The sequence below is a fragment of the Mauremys reevesii genome, unplaced genomic scaffold, assembly GCF_016161935.1.
Source record: "Mauremys reevesii isolate NIE-2019 unplaced genomic scaffold, ASM1616193v1 Contig2, whole genome shotgun sequence".
NCBI lineage: Eukaryota > Metazoa > Chordata > Testudines > Geoemydidae > Mauremys > Mauremys reevesii.
Genome location: NW_024100826.1, coordinates 2,835,713 through 2,855,825, shown reverse-complemented (window position 1 = coordinate 2,855,825; position 20,113 = coordinate 2,835,713). Strand labels below are relative to the sequence as shown.

The following is a 20,113-nucleotide window of genomic DNA, read 5'->3' as shown; positions in this document are numbered from 1 at the left end:
GGAGTGGATGGGTCACTACAAAAACTAATTTCCCCCTGCTGATACGCACACCTTCTTGTCAACTGTTTGAAATGGGACACCTTGTTTACATTAGCCTCATTAGCATACAAAAGTGATTTTTCCTCCCCGGGTATTCACTCCTTCTTGTCAACTGTTGAGAATAGCCCACTTCCACCTTAATTTTATTGGCTTGTTAGCACTGACCCCTCACTTGGTAAGGCAACTCTCATCTTTTCATGTGCTCTGTATTTATACCTACCCACTATATTTTCCACTCTGTGCATCCGATGAAGTGGGTTTTAGCCCACAAAAGCTTGTGCCCAGATAAATGTGTTAGTCTCTAAGGTGCCACAAGGACTCCTCATTGTTTTTGCTGATACAGATTAACACGACTACCACTCTGAAACAAATAAATCTGTTAGTTTGAGTTAAAATTAATTTTAAAAAGGCTCCTGTAAGAAATTAAGCACTTGGTATCAGACTTTTTTTTTAACCTGAATTGATCTCAGAAACAAAAGAACAGACTCTTCTGACTTCTCCATATTGTTAAAATGTACATAAATCTCGTGCATAGGCAACACTTGCATACATTTTTAGGAGTAGTGAGTATTTTTATTCTTCATAACTGAAAGTATTTCTAGCAGAGGCTGGAGTATAATATTCTTCAGAGAATTCTGTAAAAAACTTTCCTCCTTCAAAATGGCTGCCATCACCTATTGTTTTCATTGGGACTGAGGCAACTGGCTGCCCTTAGCAAAGATGGCCAATTTCTTCTTTGAGTGATGTCCCTGTTAGTGCTCCACTTTAGGTGACTGCACGCCTATGCACCTCTAGTCGGAGAATTTCGACAGCAATAGCTGGCTGGGTTGCACACGTACTCTCCCCATCTCGCGCCTGTAGCAGCAGTTTATTAGATTCCTTCTCAACTGCCCTTGGTCTGAGTCAGAGCTCCAGTAGTGCCTTCACTTGATTTACCTCAGAAGTGATCATTAGCAGTATTTGTATATAATAGTTAGATTAGTGTTATTACTATAGTTAGATTAGTTAGTTAAGACCTTTCTATTTTTCTTCTCCCTGTAAAAAAAACAAAACAAAACATTTTTTCTTTATAATTTCATCCCATCTCAGTTTACAAATAAACCGTCAAAAGTCAACCCTAACACCAATCCACCTAAACTTTATAGAAGCGAAAGCATCACTGCCACCTCAGAGATTCTTCACCCTGACAAACCTGATCAATACCACAATACACAGTCCACAGGTATCTGTCAGGATCTGCCTTCATCTAGGACACATGGCAGCGACCACATATGTCGTAAATCATGCCAAACTATGCATGCACTGCCTGCAAGCTTGGCTCAGGGTAGTGTACATCCCACACAAACACAGACTGAACAAACTCCTAAGCATGCCAGTGAAGGTCAAGGACTCTCTACAATGGTGGACTCACCTGCAAAACGTGTGCGCAGGCGTCCCCTTCCTATGGCCTTCCCCTGAAATGATAATTACAATGGACGCCTCCCTACTGGGATGGGGTGCCCATTTAGACAGCCTCACAGTATAGGGTAGATGGTCTTCTTCAGAATCAACAGTTCACATCAACATTTTGGAACTGTGAACATTTCATGACTCTAATTGAAAACGAAACCATGCAGATCATGACGGACAATGTGGCCTGCATGTTCCATATAAACAGACAAGGAGGAGTGAGGTCACGGTCCCTATGCACAGATGCCATAAAGTTGTGGACATGGTATATCCAACACAACATCAACATATCAGCCACATACGTACCAGGATCTCAGAACATCACGGTGGACATGCTAAGCCAAAAGTTCTTGCACGACCACGAGTGGGAAATAAACACCTCCGTGATCCAGAGCATACTCCAACAATGGGGGTTCCCCTCAATAGACCTATTTGCCATGAGCTGGAACAGCAAATGTCCAATGTTTTGCTCCAGAGCAGGTCTGGGACCAGAATCCAGAGGAGAAGCATTTTTTATCTGATGGGAGACCTCTCCTGTATGCCTTCCCTACCCATCCCTCTACTGCCCAGAGTCATAAACAAAATGAAGACCTATAAAGCCAAAGTCATCCTGGTAGTCCCAGCGTGGCCCAGGCAAACATGGTATCCATACTTAAAACAGATGTCAGTATACCCTCCACAAATCCTTCCACTTTTTCCAAATCACCTCTCTCAGTACAAAGTTCACACTCTGCACTTGAACCTAGACAGCTGCAGCGGCACAGGAGCCAGCAAACAGAGCTGTAAACAGGGGAGTTTCAGTGGGAGTTGTGTTGGAGGAGAAGGTTTTTGTATTTTGTGTATTGTATTTTGTAGTTATATGTGTGGAGGCTGGTAGGGGCAGTGTGCTGGGAGAGAAGCTGAGCCCTGCTTAGGGGGCAGGGCTTCTCTGCTTAGGGGTCAGAGCCAGTCAGGCAGCGGCATAGACAGCTGCAGCGGCACAGGAGCCAGCAAACAGAGTTGTAAACAGGGGAGTTTCAGTGGGAGTTCTTGGGGAGGTTGCGGGGGAGACTAAGAGACCTAGGCAGAGGAATTGACAGGCTAGTGAAGGGTTGGGGTGGTGTTCTGGTGCCTGTTGGGGGTTTGTTTTGCTGTAGGTGGTGGTGATTTGCTTTGGTTTGTATTTCCTGGACTAACAGGTTTTAGGTGGGAAGGCTATGACCGATACAGAGGCAGCAGTGAAAGACACAGTGAGGATGACTGGATGTGGAAGCTGCGGTATGTACATGATCCTGGAGGGGGTACCTGAAAAGAGTTTCATCTGCATAGAGTGCCGCCTGATAGAGCTGATAGAAGAAAAGATCCGAGGACTGGAGATGCAGGTGGAAACTCTGATTGAGTTTAGAAGGGGGTTCGAGCGGATGATGGAGCAAAGACATGTGGAGGCTGAAGGGAAAAGCTCAGACTTGCAGATGGAAGCAGGACGAAAGAATTCTGAGAGGAGACTCCTGGGTGAGGAAAGTGGATGGTGGAAGCATGTGACTAAGAGAACCAGGCAGAGGAAAAGATGGGCCAGTGAAAGATAGAGGTCAGGAACAGGTTTGCAGAGTTGGAAAATGGAGAAGGGGCACAGCAGGTGGTCGCTGAAAGTGAGAAGGCAAGGAAGAAGAGAAAAGCAGCTAGTCCTATAGAAAGAGTCAATGGAGACAACACCAAATATGAGCCCCAGGAAGATACAGGATGGGTTGTGGAGGATTGCAAGGGACAATATAAATTGAGAGGACTTGCAGCCAGAGGGAACAGGGGATAGACCGGAGAATCGCACTGTCACCAGGAAAAGGCAGGTCTACGTGATTGGGGACTCCTTACTGAGAAGAATAGACAGGCCTGTAACTAGAGCTGATCCGGAGAACAGAAGGGTGTGCTGTCTGCCGGGTGCTAAGATATGGACCTGAGGCTGAAAAGGATCCTAATGGGAGTGGGAAAGAATCCGCTTATTGTCCTTCTTGTGGGAACAAACGATACAGCTAGATTCTTGCTGGAACGTATCAAGGGAGACTATGCAAGACTGGGGAAGACGCTTAAGGAAATTGAGGCTCAAGTGATCTTCAGTGGGATTCTGCCTGTTCCTAGAGAAGGGCAACTAAGGTGTGACAAGATTATGGCGATCAACAGATGGCTCAGACAGTGGTGCTATAAGGAGGGCTTTGGGATGTATGGCCACTGGGAAGCATTCATGGATACAGGACTGTTTTCTAGGGATGGACTTCACCTGAGTAAGGAGGGAAATAGACTTCTAGGATGGAGGCTGACACAACTGATTAAGAGAGCTTTAAACTAGGACTTTGGGGGAGATGGTTGGGAGATGTCCAGGTAATCTCCACACCGGAATTTAACATTGAGAGGGAAGAAAACAAAGTAAGAAAGGATACAGCCGTGGGTAGGAGAATGGACATAAGGAGGAAGGGTATTGTAGATACCAGTCTAATAGGTGATACTGGTGGTAGAATGTCTGTGCCTAATCGGGTAAAGAATGTCAGTGAAGCCAAATGGCAAAAATTAAGATGTTTGTACACTAATGCGAGGAGCCTAGGTAACAAAATGGAGGAACTAGAGCTACTTGTGCAGGAAGTGAAACCGGATATTATAGGGATAACAGAAACATGGTGGAATAGTAGTCATGACTGGAGTACAGGTATTGAAGGCTATGTGCTGTTTAGGAAAGAGAAATAAAGGCAAAGGTGGTGGAATAGCATTGTATATCAATGATGAGGTAAAGTGTAAAGAAATAGGAAGTGATGGAATGGATAAGACAGTTTGTCTGGGCAAAAATCACATTGGGAAAGAAAGCTACTAGAGCCTCCCCTGAGATAGTGCTTGGGGTGTGCTACAGACCGCCGGGATCTGATTTGGATATGGATAGAGACCTCTTTAATGTTTTTAATCAAGTAAACACTAATGGGAATTGTGTGATCATGGAAGACTTTAACTTCCCAGATATAGACTGGAGGACAAATGCTAGTAATAATAATAGGGCTCAGATTTTTCTGGATGTGCTAGCTGATGGATTCCTTCACCAAGTAGTTGAAGAACCAACAAGAGGGGATGCCATTTTAGATTTGGTTTTGGTGAGTAGTGAGGACCTCATAGAAGAAATGGTTGTAGGGGACAACCTTGGTTCGAGTGATCATGAGCTAATTCAGTTCAAACTAGATGGAAGGATAAACAAAAATAGATCTGGGACTAGGATTTTTTATTTCAAAAGGGCTAACTTTAAAGAATTAAGGAAATTAGTTAGGGAAGTGGATTGGACTGAAGAACTTGTGGATCTAAAGGCAGAGGAGGCCCGGAATTACTTCAAATCAAAGTTGCAGAAACTATCAGAAGCCTGCATCCCAAGAAAGGGGAAAAAATTCATAGGCAGATATTGTAGACCAAGCTGGATGAGCAAGCATCTCAGAGAGGTGATTAAGAAAAAGCAGAAAGCCTACAAGGAGTGGAAGATGGGAGGGATTAGCAAGGAAAGCTATTTTATTGAGGTCAGAACATGTAGGGATAAAGTGAGAAAGGCCAAAAGCCATGTAGAGTTGGACCTTGCAAAGGGAATTAAAACCAATAGTAAAAGGTTCTCTAGCCATATAAATAAGAAGAAAACAAAGAAAGAAGAAGTGGGACCGCTAAACACTGAGTATGGAGTGGAGGTTAAGGATGGCCCAATATCTAAAGAAATACTTTGCCTCAGTCTTTAATGAGGCTAATGAGGAGCTTAGGGATAATGGTAGGATGACAAATGGGAATGAGGATATGGAGGCAGATATTACCACATCCGAGGTAGAAGCCAAACTCGAACAGCTTAATGGGATGAAATCGGAGGGCTCAGATAATCTTCATCCAAGAATATTAAAGGAACTGGCACATGAAATTGCAAGCCCATTAGCAAGAATTTTTAATGAACCAGTAAACTCAGGGGTTGTACTATACGACTGGAGAATTGGTAAACATAGTTCCTATTTTTAAGAAAGGGAAAAAAAAGTGATCCGAGTAACTATAGGCCTGTTAGTTTGACATCTGTAGTATGCAAGGTCTTGGAAAAAATTTTGAAGGAGAAAGCAGTTAAGGACATTGAGGTCAATAGTAATTGGGACAAAATACAACATGGTTTTACAAAAGGTAGATCGTGCCAAACCAACTTGAGAAGGTAACAGATTTTTTTAGACAAAGGAAATGCCGTGGATCTAATTTACCTCGATTTCAGTAAGGCATTTGATAAGGTTCCAGATGGGGAATTATTAGTTAAATTGGAAAAGATGGGGATCAATATGAAAATTGAAAGGTGGATAAGGAACTGGTTAAAGGGGAGACTACAACGGATCATACTGAAAGGTGAACTGTCAGGCTGGAAGGAGGTTACTAGTGGAGTTCCTCAGGGATCGGTTTTGGGACCAATCTTGTTTAATCTTTTTATTACTGACTTTGGCACAAAAAGTGGGAATGTGCTAATAAAGTTTGCAGATGAGACAAAGCTGGGAGGTATTGCTAACACAGAGAAGGACCGGGATATCATACAGGAAGATCTGGATGACCTTAGAAGTGAGCTGTAGCTCACGAAAGCTCATGCTTAAATAAATTTGTTAGTCTTTAAGGTGCCACAAGTACTCCTGTTTTTTTTTGCGGATACAGACTAACACGGCTGCTACTCTGAAACTTGTAAACTGGAGTAATAGTAATAGGATGAAATTTAATAGTGAAAAGTGCAAGGTCATGCATTTAGGGATGAATAACAAGAATTCTGGTTATAAATGGGGGACACATCAGTTGGAAGTAACAGAGGAGGAGAAGGACCTTGGAGTATTGGTTGATCACAGGATGACTATGAGCCGCCAGTGTGATAGCGCTGTTAAAAAAGCTAATGCGGTTTTAGGATGCATCAGGCGAGGTATTTCCAGTAAAGATAAGGAGGTGTTAGTACTGTTATACAAGGTACTGGTGAGGCCTCATCTGGAATACTGCGTGCAGTTCTGGTCTCCCATGTTTAAGAAGGATGAATTCAAACTGGAACAGGTACAGAGAAGGGCTACTAGGATGATCCGAGGAGTGGAAAAACCTGTCTTATGAAAGGAGACTGAAAGAGCTTGGCTTGTTTAGCCTAACCAAAAGATGGTTGAGGGGAGATATGATTGCTTTTTATAAATATATCAGAGGGATAAATATCAGGGAGGGAGAGGAATTATTTAAGCTTAGTACCAATGTGGACACAAGAACAAATGGATATAAACTGGACACTAGGAAGTTTAGAGTTGAAATTAGATGAAGGTTTCTAACCATTAGAGGAGTGAAGTTCTGGAACAGCCTTCCAAGGGGAGTAGTGGGGGCAAAAGACATATCTGGCTTTAAGACTAAGCTTGATAAGTTTATGGAGGGGATAGTATGATGGGATAGCCTAATTTTGGTAATTAATTGATCTTTGATTATTAGCAGGTAAATATGCCCAATGGTCTGTGATGGGATGTTAGATGGGGTTGGGATCTGAGTTACTACAGAGAATTCTTTCCTGGGTGCTGGCTGGTGAGTCTTGCCCACATGCTCAGGGTTTAACTGATCTCCATATTTGGGGTCGGAAAGGAATTTTCCTCCAGGGAAGATTGGCAGAGGCCCTGGAGGTTTTTGCCTTCCTCTGCAGCATGGGGCATGGGTCACTTGCTGGAGGATTCTCTGCACCTTGAGGTCTTTAAACGATGATTTGAGGACTTCAATAACTCAGACATAGGTTAGGGGCTTGTTCCAGGAGTGGGTGGGTGAGATTCTGTGGCCTGCATTGTGCAAGAGGTCAGACTAGATGACCATAATGGTCCCTTCTGACCTTAAGTCCATGAATCTATGGAGACACTCCACCTGAGAGCCTGGCTCCTCAATGGTTCCAAGTCGAGGAGATGATCTGCTCTGAGGAAGTTAAAGACTTCTTACCAACTACATGCTTGTCATACCTCCACAAATAGAAGAGATTCCACACATGGTGTCTAAACAAACAAATTGAAGCCACCAATTCTACCCTGCCTGTAGTCCTGGTACTTTACCATAAGAATCATAGAATACCAGGGTTGGAAGGGACCTCAGGAGGTTGTATAGTCCAACCCCCTGCTTGAAGCAGGACCAATCCCCACACAGATTTTTGTCCCAGGTCCCTAAATGGCCCCCTCAAGGATTGAGCTCACAACTTTAAGTTTAGCAGGCCAATGCTCAAGCCACTGAGCTATCCCTCCCCCCAGAAATTGAGTTTCTCAATGAATTAATTACAAGTACACCTGGCAGCAGTTACAACCTTCCTCCACAAGGTGGATAGCGTTTCAGTCTTTGCACACCCAACTATTAAAAGATTCCTGTATGGCATTGGAAACCTCTACCCAGAACCCATAGCCTCAACTCCTCCCTGGGACCTCACCCTAGTGCTTTGATCTCTGACAGCTGCCCTGTTTGAAGCTTTAGCTACATGTTCACTGCCACACCTTTCCATGAAAGTAGCCATCATATCCAAGAGCTACTTGGACATTGCCCCACACATTCATACAACACTATGTCATTGACCAGGTCTTAGCATCTGACACTTGGCTGGGACACACAGTACTATCGTCCATTCAGAATTCACTCTGAATCCCTCCTTCCATCTGAGGGGCACTGTCAGTCACCTAAAGTGGAGCACCCACAGGGACTGAGGTTCTTCTTCGAGTGATTGCTCATGTGTATTCCACAATAGGTGTGCGTGCTCACCATGTGCACCAGTGCTGAAAGCTTTTCCCCTAGCACTCCTAGAGTGGTGCCTCCAAGTCGTGGTATAAGGGGTGCTGTGCGCTCCCCCCACCTTCAGTTCCTTCTTGCCGCCAGTGAAGGCGCTTCGGAATTGCTCTGCTCCAGCTTTGCTGCAGCTCTCCTCCAGAACTCTTGTTCGTTCAGTGTAGTAGTACCTGTAGTTAAGTAGTTTGATTAGTTTAGTTTAGTGTGCCTGGGCCGGGGCATGCCCTGGCTTTTAAGTCGTGCGACACTGGTAGACGACCATTGCCAGTGAGTGATCTGCATGCGGACTGTTTATGCTGTTTAGGTGACACCCATTTCAGCGATCACTGCAAGATTTGCAAGTCGTTCAAGCCTCGGACCAAGAGAGAGAGAGATGTTTGGCTCCGGGCCATCCTGATGGAGTTGGCGTTGACCTCAACTCTGGCGCACCGCTCCGAGTCAGCGCCGGGTACCTCAGTGTCAGTGCATGGCGACCCCCCCGGTGCCATCTATCAGTCGGCACCACTCCCCGTCCGCGGGGCATGCCAAGAAGGCTAAGAAGAGGCCTTTTCCACCGCAGCATTGGAGCAAGACTGGGGGAGAGGCTAGACCCATGTTGGGCAGTCCTCGGTCCCCATTGGCCTCTAGGCCTCCAACTCAGGTTGAGTGGAGTAGCCAGGCCCATTCAGAGCAGGCTTCCCTGGATGTCCGGATGCCCTCCACACCAGAGGCCCTGCAAGCGGCCTGGGATGTTATGTCCATGCCGGTACCAGGGGCACTGCCAATGTTGGCCCCACGGTCTGGGGCAAGCTGCCGCTGGGATCTCCACAGTCGCCCCCAACTTGGTACCAGTCACGGTCGAGGGAATGTTCCCGACGCTGATCACCGCTCAGCAACTGTCCCGTGCGTAGTCAAAACTCTGGATCCTCCCATCCCTACCTTTGGGTCACGTCTGTCCCCCATCTATTGTGCCTGGTCCCGAATCACATCAGACAGTTGGGTGTTTCGCACAGTAGAGAAGGGATATTCTATCCAGTTCTCCTCCCTCCCGCCCCACCAGCCCCCCTCCCCATCCCTCTTCAGGGACCCCTCTCACAAGCAACTTCTAACTCAGGAAGTGCAGTCCCTCCTTGCAGCAGGGGCAGTGGAGGAAGTTCCTCAGGAATTCAGGGGCAGGGGTTTCTACTCTCATTATTTCCTAATACCGAAAGTGAAAGGAGGCCTCAGACCTATTCTGGACTTGCAGCATCTGAACAAGTTCGTAAAGAAGCTCAAGTTCCGCATGGTCTCCCTGTCCTCTATCATTCCCTCCATGGATCCAGGGGACTGGTATGCCGCCCTCGACTTGAAGGACGCGTATTTCCATATTGCCATAATCCCCCAACACAGGCGTTACCTCAGGTTCGTCGTAGCCGACGCCCATCTTCAGTCCACAGTGCTGCCTTTCGGCCTGTCAGCAGCCCCGAGGGTTTTCACAAAGTGCATGGCAGTTGTGGCAGCCTTCCTGCGCAAGCAGGGGATTCAGATATTACCCTACCTGGACGATTGGCTCATAAAGAGCTGTACCAGGGCACAGGTGGAGGCTCAGGTGCTCCTCATCAGACAGCGGCCTCCTGCTGAACGAGGCCAAGTCCGCACTGTCTCCCACTCAGAGGATAGAGTTTATAGGGTCAGTTCTGGACTCGACCCACGCCAGGGCTTACCTACCAGAGTCCAGGTTCCGGTCCATGTCCGAAATCATTCTCGGTCTCCAATGCACCCTGACCACCACAGCAAGAAACTGCCTCAAGTTGCTGGGCCACATGGTGGCGTGTACCTATGTGGTGAGCCACGCCAGGCTCAGGTTGCATCCTCTCCAGTCTTGGTTGGCGACCGTATACCGCCCGACCAGGGACACCCTAGACTCGGTGGTGACACTCCCCTGTATGGTGCTGGACTCCCTTCAGTGGTGGCTCGACCTGCAAGAAGTGTGCGTGGGAGTTCCCTTTGTCAGCCCCCAGCCCTCCCTTTCCTTGGTAATATCCACAGGGATCGCGCCTGCGTGATCCTGATAGCACCGGCGTGGCCGCGCCCACACTAGTACACGTCACTCCTGCAAATGTCCACTCGAGTGCCCCTCACGCTGCCCCTGCTCCCGGACCTGATCACAGAGGATCAGGGCCTCCTCCACCACCCGAATCTGGAATCGCTCCACCTCACAGCCTGGATGCTCCATGGATGAACTCTGTGGAGATGCAATGCTCTCAACAGGTCAGGCAAGTCCTGCTTGGTAGCAGAAAACTGTCTACCAGGGCCACTTACCTGGCTAAGTGGAAACGCTTCTCCATCTGGGCCGAACAGCGGGGACAGGCACCATTGCTGGCCCCAATCTCTCTTATCCTGGACTACTTGCTTCATCTGAGACAGCTAGGGCTTTCCCTCTCTTCAGTTCGGGTTCATTTAGCGGCCATCTTGGCATTCCATCCAGGAGAGCAGGGTACTTCGGTTTTCGCGAACCCACTGGTTGTTCGCTTCCTCAAGGGCCTGGACAGGCTGTTTCCACATACTCGACAACCAGCCCTGGCCTGGAACCTCAATTGGGTCCTTTCTGCCCTCACAGGGCCTCCCTTCGAGCCCCTGGCTTTGTGCTCTCTGCTATACCTCTCATACAAGGTTGCATTCCTTGTCACTATCACCTCGGCCGGGAGGATCTCGGAACTCAGAGCGCTGACATCCGAGCCTCCATACACTGTCTTCCATAAAGACAAGGTCCAACTCAGGCCACACCCAGCATTCCTTCCGAAGGTAGTCTCCCAATTCCACATGGGTCAGGATATTTTTTTCCCGGTGTTCTATCCAAAACTACAGTCTTCAGGTACGGAGCATAGACTGCATTCCCTGGATGTCCGCAGGGCCCTAGCTTTCTATATTGAACGGACCAAACCGTTTAGGAAATCAACCCAGCTCTTCGTTGCTGTGGCAGATAGGATGAGGGAACTCCCAGTCTCGTCTCAGCGGATCTCCTCATGGATCGCGGCCTGCATCCGGGAATGTTACCGTCGGGCTAAGGTCCCTACTCCTCCGATCACGGCCCACTCTACAAGGGCGCAGGCCTCCTCCGTGGCGTTCCTGGCCCAGATCCCAACTCAGGAAATATGTAGAGCCACCACGTGGTCCTCCATCCATACGTTTACGTCGCACTATGCCATCACGCACCAGGCCAGAGATGACGCAGCCTTCGGCCGTGCAGTGCTTCAATCAGCAGTGAACTCCAACCCCACCGCCTAGGTTCAGGCTTGTGAGTCACCTGCTTGGAATGGACATGAACAATCACTCGAAGAAGAAAAAATGGTTACCCACCTTTTAGTAATTGTTGTTCTTCGAGATGTGTTCATGTCCGTTCCAATACCCACCCTCTTGCCCCTCTGTTGGACTGTTGGCAAAAAGGAACTGAGGGGGTGGAGGGTCGGCGGGCCCCTATATAGGGCGCCATGGAGGCGCCACTCCAGGGAGCGCTGAGGTCAACCCTACGGATGCTGCTAGGGGAAAATCTTCCGGCTTGCTTGCATGCGGCGTGCACACACTTGCTTAGAATGGACATGAACAACACATCTCGAAGAACAACAGTTACTAAAAGGTGAGTAACCGTTTTTTACCATAACCAATCTAGAAATTACAAATGTGTCTGTCACTGTGGCACAGTGTGAATTTGATCTCATAATTCCAAACAGTCTCACATATTTCTTCAGATGCTAAAAGCCCCAGTTCCCTCTACTCACTTGCCAAAACATCCATATTTTTCTGATAACTTCTATTAATTGTGTTGCCAAGTACAAAATCTGCAGCACACTGAAAGCTGGGGAATGTGGAGACAGCATAAGATAAATTGACATTCTTCGGCTATCCCTCGATGCAAGGATGATGTCTGCCAAGGGTGGTTTTTAAGTGGCTGAGGAGCCCAGTTTGTGCCCTGCAGATTTTCCCACAAAAGTGACAGGTGTTATCTTGGAGGAGACATAGTTGTTGGCTGGACTGTTGTACCCTTTCTTTCCTCCTTCATTGGTTCTCTGTCTCATGAGCATATCTGTTCCCCTCAAAGTGAGCTGTGGCTTAATGTATGGTGTAAATTGTCTTCAGTATCAAAATAAATAACAGACTATTGTAATAATTGTATTCGTTTTCAAATTTAATTAAATGGGAACTTCAATTTTTAATGTAAAGAAAGTTATCAGAGGAGTGGAGGAATGAATGTCAGGCATTCTTCACATTTGTCCATCTTGTTTTAAGGAATCTTATCTGGAGGTGGAATTATTATATTTCTGTGCACAGTGCACAGTTGTCATTTTTCTTAGCCATCCCTGTAAAGGTCCCAACTGACGTTTGGCAAATGGTGTCACAACTACAATTGTGCTTGCATGAGGTTTAAATCTTACAGAAAGTATCACCTTCTGATTTGCTTGAAACCTGTCATCTAGTTGTTAATTTTTCACAGGCTTGGAAAAGAGCCCCTGTGAACTCCACCTTTTGTGCTGGGGCAAAAATAGACTATTTAAAAAAACAAAAAACAAAAAACTTATCTTAGTCCCAAGAACTGAAAAAAGTTGCATGCTTTCCTGAGAACGGAGTGGTCTCTCTGAACTAGAGCTCTTACTAGCCAGTTGTCCTGTTATACACATGGGTACTTGATATCTTAATTGTTTTTAATCTTATCTTATTCATAAAATAATTACTCTTACAATCACCATCACCTAATTAGTATTTTTTCCTAAACTACACTCTTTACCAGAGGAAACTATGCTGTTATATGAGAGTGAGGAAGTTTTTAGGGTTAAGGTCCTGAGCTAGAGCTTAAATGTGGGTTCAGTTCCCACCTTTCCTACAGACTTTGTGTTACCCTTGAGCAAACCTTTGTGCCTGGATTTCCCATCTGTAAAATGGGGATATTTTTAGTCTCCCACATTTTGTCCATCTTGTCCCAAAGAATTTTCAATCTTAAATAAGCTGGGACTGTTATTAAACTATAACTAAACCCATTGTAAGTCCCCTAGATTTTTTGTGATGTTTGCAGACAAACCCAGAGCAGAGTCACTCTTCTCCGAGATTCAAGTGGATTTGCATACAAATCTGTCATGACTTGATGAGTTTCTGAAGGTCTTAAAACATATTTAGTAAAATGTAAAGCAGCCCATGTAGCACATCTTTAAAATGTTTCTTTTATAGTTGTGTGGTTGTTTTTCTGGCATTTTATTTGTATTTTTATCCAGCATTACTGTCATGTTTTGCTAGCAAGGTCTAATGCTCAATTTGGCAGAACAATTCTGCTCTTTTCAGCTAATTACTTCTCAGACCCACTTTCTTTTAGACCAGGTAGTGGGGTATCCTGTGTGACTTTTGTCAGTGACTTTGAATCTGCTTAAGGAAATGAGACCACAGCTTCTCATAAAACCTTACAACAAATACTTGGTTTCACAAGGAACCATGTGCACAACTTCAACAGTCTGGAGGTTTCTGAATTTAGTATGGAGAATGCTTGTGTTTTGATGGAACCAAGCTACCATGGCCTCCCCCTTGTGACACTACCCTCAGGGTTCCACTTAAAAATTGTATTACCTCTTCAGGGTATCTCTGTGGGGCTGACAGTTTCTGTTCTGCAGTATTTGTGCATAGTTTGGGTGTTAAGGCTGGTATCAGAATTCTTTATCATAGAATCATGATGTAAGTTAAACTTGTGATGTCAATAGGTTTTTGTTTTTTTTAAATAAGTGCATGTTCAGGGTACATCTTTAGACACAAAAAAATCCTGCATCTTGGCAGGGGGTTAGACTAGACAATTCTCACGGTCCCTTTGAACCCTAAGATTCTATGATTCTTTGATCTCTTGAATTGTTTTTAGCATCTTTAACTATTGTTTGGCAAGGTGCTTTGTTTAAGTCAACACTACACTATTAAGTTAATGAGGCCGTATCTACATACTTCAACCAAATTTATAATCTGTGTGTGTCATCGTCAGCTGGAAACATGATTTATGTTCACACACTACATGGTTCCTCTTCACCAAAGGAGATCAGCAGGGTTGTGTTAATCCTTCAGTGTGCATGTTCAGACAGTCTTACAATGGAATTTGAAAAATATATAATTTAGTGTGGATTTTGCTACTTTTTAGATTGAACAGAGTGGTGAGATCCCTCCTTCCTGCTGTAATTTTCCTGTGGCTGTTTGCAAAGACAAGATGTTTGTGTTTTCTGGCCAGAGTGGAGCAAAGATCACCAATAATCTCTTTCAGTTTGAATTCAAGGAAAAAATGTAAGTTCCAACATTTGATTCAAGTAAAATACATGTAATAATTCTGCTGTTCAGGGTGAAGAAAGTACACAATGAAAGATATTGAAGACGGAACAGTTTATATTTCATAACTAAGAAAGGCAGTTCTTTCTAATTTCTTTGATTTTTAGTTGGGGACTAATTAGGCTGATATTTGGATAATATGTCAGCAATAATACAATAGCTTGACAATATGCTTTAGCTAGATAGAGAAAAATTTTTCTATAGAAGAACAGAAACTCATATTGATTCATTTGAAATAATAGCCAGTGGGCACAATTTTCAGATCTGGGTGTGTAATAATAGGCACCTCAATCCATACCTAGGTGTCTAATTAGAAAGGGTCTGATTTTCAGAGGCGCTGAGCAGCCTCAATTCCCACTGGGAGTTGTAGATGCTCAGCATCTTTGAACATCAGATAATTTAATTGTCTATATAAGGATTTAGGAATGTAACTTCAAGCTACCAATTTAGAAAATCTTTTCAGATGTTGTTACATTTGTCCCCAAACAAAAGGGAAATATCAAGAGTGCACATGGTTTCCTCATTCAGCACTTGAAAGCTCCTGTGTTCTTAGCGAGAAAGAGTCCTGTGGCACCTTATAGACTAACAGATGTATTGGAGCATGAGCTTTCGTGCGTGAATACCCACTCCGTCAGATGTCTGTGTTCTTAGACATTGTCACCATGTGGAGCCCTCATAGGAATTTCATACCATATGTGTCTGATAAGGGGAACAGCATGAACCTACAGTTCAAGGAAATGAGATAACTGTGAAAAGCAAATGTCTAGTCAGCTTTGGGGGGGAAGCAGTCTGACTCTGAATCCCTGCCCATGTACACACATATGCACTTTCAAACAGTGGAGTCTAGCTTTTGTGGGAAGATTTTTATTTCAAACTTTTGATCTCCCAGTCCAACTAGTTAGGTTGGGAGTTGGATAATTATTAAATATTAAAAATCTGAGTGTGGTATAATGAAAGAAGTTTTAAAAGCACTGGTGTGGAACCACAATAGAGAGGCAGTAGGCCAAGCCATAATTTTGAAATCTGACTAGCGATTGGGTGCCCCAGTTTTTGGATTCCCAACTTGAGACATCTTTGAGGGTTCTGTTTATCAGCCAGTGCTGAGCACCTGCCCTCTGAAAACCTGGCCCTTTCAGAAAGGTCAGGTTTGGCACCCAAAAACTGAGGCACCCAAAACCACTACTCAGTTTTGAAAACTTTGTTCTTCTGAAAGAGATAAAAGTGGGGAACAAAAAAGCAGCTACTGTAGCTTAACTACTGCTACTACAACTGTTGCCACAGTTACTGATGGCCTTTTTGTTGGTGGGAGAAAGGACTGGATATTGTTTTAATTTCATAGTTTCGGAGAGTTTAAGGCCAGAAAAAATAATTAAATCATCTATTGTGACCTCCTGAATATCACACGCTGTTCAGTTTCACCTAGAGACCCCTATATTAAGCCCAAAGACTTTAATTAGGCTTAAACATTTCAGTCCTCTGGAGTCTAAACTACTATGTGCCACAGACAGAGAGCAAGAGATACCCAGGTGTCACCAGTGCCCAGAGCCCCTGCAATGGCAGGGAATTGATTAGGTGAGATAAGCTCAGATGATCCCTGCAATGAATCCACATTCCATGCTGCAGAGGTCAAAAAAACCCCAAGGTTCCTGCCAATCTCACCTGGGGTACAGTTCCTTCCTAGCCCCAAACATGATGACCTGTTTGGCCCTGAGCATGTAGGGAAGACACACTAGCTAGGAATGCTATCGCTCAAATAGAAGTTATGGATCTGATGCAGAAATTATTGGGTGAGGTTCTCAGGCCTGTATTATGCAGGAGGTCAGACTACATGATCATAATGAGATATAAAATCTAGGAATCTATGAAAACCACCACAGTAATGAAACACAGTACAACATAAACCAACCAGTCACCCAAACATTGAACAAAGTGTGCAAGTCTTGTATTTTGTCCTGACATCTGCCAGAGTTAGGCTCTGGTTGACTACAAATGTAATAAAAAGCTGAATTGGTGGCTGCAAATAATAATCATCATATTATGTTAAGAAACGATGATCCCTTACCAAAATACTGATTTTATTTAAACTGTGGGGGTAGGGTTTGATTAGGGTATATTGTAATAGGTGTTTTCCATCTCTAATTGATAGAATCCTTTGGGGATTTTGAGACAGTTAATTTTCAAAACTAATTTTGAAGAAAGAAGTTGTAAAAGATTTACTCTTTGTTTCATGTCTTGTGTCTCAGTTGGACACGAATTCCTACTGAACACTTACTTCGGGGCTCCCCTCCTCCTCCACAGCGAAGATATGGTCACACCATGGTTGCCTTTGATCGCCACCTCTATGTGTTTGGTGGTGCTGCAGATAACACATTGCCAAATGAACTACACTGCTATGATGTGGACTCTCAGACCTGGGAAGTTATCCAGCCTAGTCCAGATAGTGAGGTAAAGAGTGCACTGTTTAATTACACCTCTTTCTCCTTTCAATCTACCTTTTGCTTCCATGGTACAGAACAGAGAATCTTTATTTAAATTAATAACATTAATATTGAGTTATACCTTTATAGCTCCTTCCCCAACAATGTGTTATACTGTCAGTACAGAGTGAACAACATTTCCTTTGAAGGCACTGTCATCATTGATACTTGTAAAACTCAAACTTTCTTCACTGGCACTTTTTTTAAAAGATTCAAAAAAGATGTTTATAGGAGCTAACACTTGACATAGAAAATCATAAATCCTCATGTTCCATGGCATGAGCCATCCACTAACTGACAAGGGTTAGGAAGAAACTTCCCCTGTGGGGATGTTATTCCATGATTAGCAAATGGGGTTTCTTACACGTTCTCCTGAAGCCTCTGGTGTACGCCCCTCTGAGAGAAGATACTGGACTAGATGGACCACTAGTCTGATCCACTGTGAGAAGTCCTATAAACTTCTTCTTAGAAGGCAATTCTGCTGTTTATATGTTCCTATGTGCAGTACTTACTAGCAAAGAAGAACTGGCTGTGAATTTGAGAATAATAGGGGAGCTTGGAAAGATTAGCTACTGTTGAAGATATTTGGATTCATTAAGCAGTAGAATCATGGAAGATTAGTGTTGGAAGAGACCTCATGAGCACATCTAGTCCAACCCCCTGCTCTAAGCAGAACCAATCCCAACTAAATCATCCCAGCCAGGGCTTTGTCAAACTGGGCCTTAAAAACCCCTAAGGATGGAGATTCCACCACTTCCCTAGGTAACCCATTCCAGTGCTTCACCACCCTCCTAGTGAAATAGTGTTTCCTAATAGCCAATCTAGACCTCCCTCACTGCAACTTGAGACCATTGCTCCTTGTTCTGTCATCTGCCACCACTGAGAACAGCTGAGCTCCATCCTCTTTGGAACCCCCCTTCAGGTAGTTGTAGGCTGTTATCAAATCCCCCTTTACTTTTCTGCAGACTAAATAAGCCTAGTTCCCTCAGCCTCTCATCTTAAATCATGTGCCCCAGCCCCCGGATCATTGCCCTCCACTGGACTCTCTCCAGTTTGTCCACATCCTTTGTGGTGGGAGGCCCAAAACTGGACGCAATACTCCAGATGTGGCCTCACCATTGCTGAATAGAGGGGAATAATCACTTCCCTCGATCTACTGGCAATGCTCCTACTAATGCAGCCCAATATGCCGTTAGCCTTCTTGGCAACAAGGGCACACTGCTGACTCATATCCAGCTCCACCATAATCCCCAGGTCCTTTTTTGCAGAACTGCTGTTTGGCCAGTCGGTCCCCAGCCTGTAGCGGTGCATGGGATTCTTCCATCCTAAGTGCAGGACTTTGCACTTGTCCTTGTTGAACCTCATCAGATTTCTTTTGGCCCAATCCTCCAATTTGTCTAGGTCACTCTGGACCCTAAACCTACTGTCTACCATATCTACCTCTCCCACCCAGCTTAGTGTAAAACTATTGAGTTGTCTATATTCATACAAAAAGCAATGTCAGAATATTAAAGGTGCCCAATTAAACACAAAGTCAGAAAACGTAAAAGTAAAGATTGAAAACACATTAACTTTTCTCTTGTTTGTAGGCATTATGGTATTGTAATTATACAACTACATGCTATTTCTCATTCTATAATACATCCTTAGGCCTGGTCTACACTGGAGGGGGGGATCAATCTAAGTTACGCAACTTCAGCTATGTGACTAACGGCTGAAATTGACATACTTAGATCTACTTACCGTGGTGTCTTCACTACGGTGAGTCAACTGCTGCCGCTCCCCCATCGACTTTGCCTGTGCCTCTCGCTGAACTGGAGTACAAGAGTCGACGGGAGAGCGCTCGGGGAATCATAGAATCTCAGGGTTGGAAGGGACCTCAGGAGGTCATCTAGTCCAACCCCCTGCTCAAAGCAGGACCAAACCCAACTAAATCATCCCAGCCAGGGCTTTGTCAAGCCTGACCTTAAAAACCTCTAAGGAAGGAGATTCCATCACCTCCCTAGGTAACCCATTCCAGTTCTTCACCACCCTACTAGTGAAAAAGTTTTTCCTAATATCCAACCTAAACCTCCCCCCTCTGCAACTTGAGACCATTACTCCTTGTTCTGTCATCTTCTGCCACTGAGAACAGTCTAGATCCATCCTCTTTGGAATCCCCTTTCAGGTAGTTGAAAGCAGCTATCAAATCCCCCCTCATTCTTCTCTTCTGCAGGCTAAACAATTTCAGTTCCCTCAGCCTCTCCTCATAAGTCATGTGCTCCAGCCCCCTAATCATTTTTGTTGCCCTCCGCTGGACTCTCTCCAATTTATCCACATCCTTCTTGTAGTGTGGGGCCCAAAACTGGACACAGTACTCCAAATGAGGCCTCACCAGTGCTGAATAGAGGGGAATGATCACATCCCTCGATCTGCTGGAAATGCCCCTACTTATACAACCCAAAATGCCATTAGCCTTCTTGGCAACAAGGGCACACTGTTGACTCATATTCAGCTTTTCATCCACCGTAACCCTTAGGTCCTTTTCTGCAGAACTGCTGCCCAGCCATTCGGTCCCTAGACTGTAGCAGTGCATGGGATTCTTCCGTCCTAAGTGCAGGACTCTGCACTTGTCCTTGTTGAACCTCATCATATTTCTTTTGGCCCAATCCTCTAATTTGTCTAGGTCCCTCTGTATCCTATCCCTACCCTCCAGCATATCAACCACTCCTCCCAGTTTAGTGTCATCTGCAAACTTGCTAAGGGTGAAGTCCACACCATCCTCCAGATCGTTAATGAAGATATTGAACAAAACCGGCCCCAGCACCGACCCTTGGGGCACTCCACTTGATACCGGCTGCCAACTAGACATGGAACCATTGATCACTACCCGTTGAGCCCAACTATCTAGCCAGTTTTCTATCCACCTTATCGTCCATTCATCAAGCCCATACTTCTTTAACTTGCTGGCAAGAATACCATGAGAGACTGTATCAAAAGCTTTGCTAAAGTCCAGAAATAGCACATCCACTGCTTTCCCCTCATCCACAGAGCCGGTTATCTCATCATAGAAGGCAATTAGGTTAGTCAGGCATGAC

At 45.0% G+C, this 20,113-nt stretch overlaps 1 protein-coding gene across 9 annotated transcripts in view; it reads left to right on the top strand.

Annotated features, from left to right (window-relative positions):
• LZTR1 (leucine zipper like transcription regulator 1) overlaps positions 1-20,113 on the top strand; it is a 271,551-nt gene that overhangs the window by 98,123 nt on the left and 153,315 nt on the right. For all 9 annotated transcript variants that reach the window (XR_005592029.1, XR_005592030.1, XM_039517962.1 and 6 more), the window contains 2 exons: positions 14,378-14,517; positions 16,803-17,004. Coding sequence is in view for 7 of the 9 variants with exons in the window: in XM_039517962.1 (XP_039373896.1) it covers positions 14,378-14,517; positions 16,803-17,004 (342 nt within the window). In the remaining 2 variants the exon portion in view is untranslated. The remainder of the gene's footprint in view (positions 1-14,377; positions 14,518-16,802; positions 17,005-20,113) is intronic.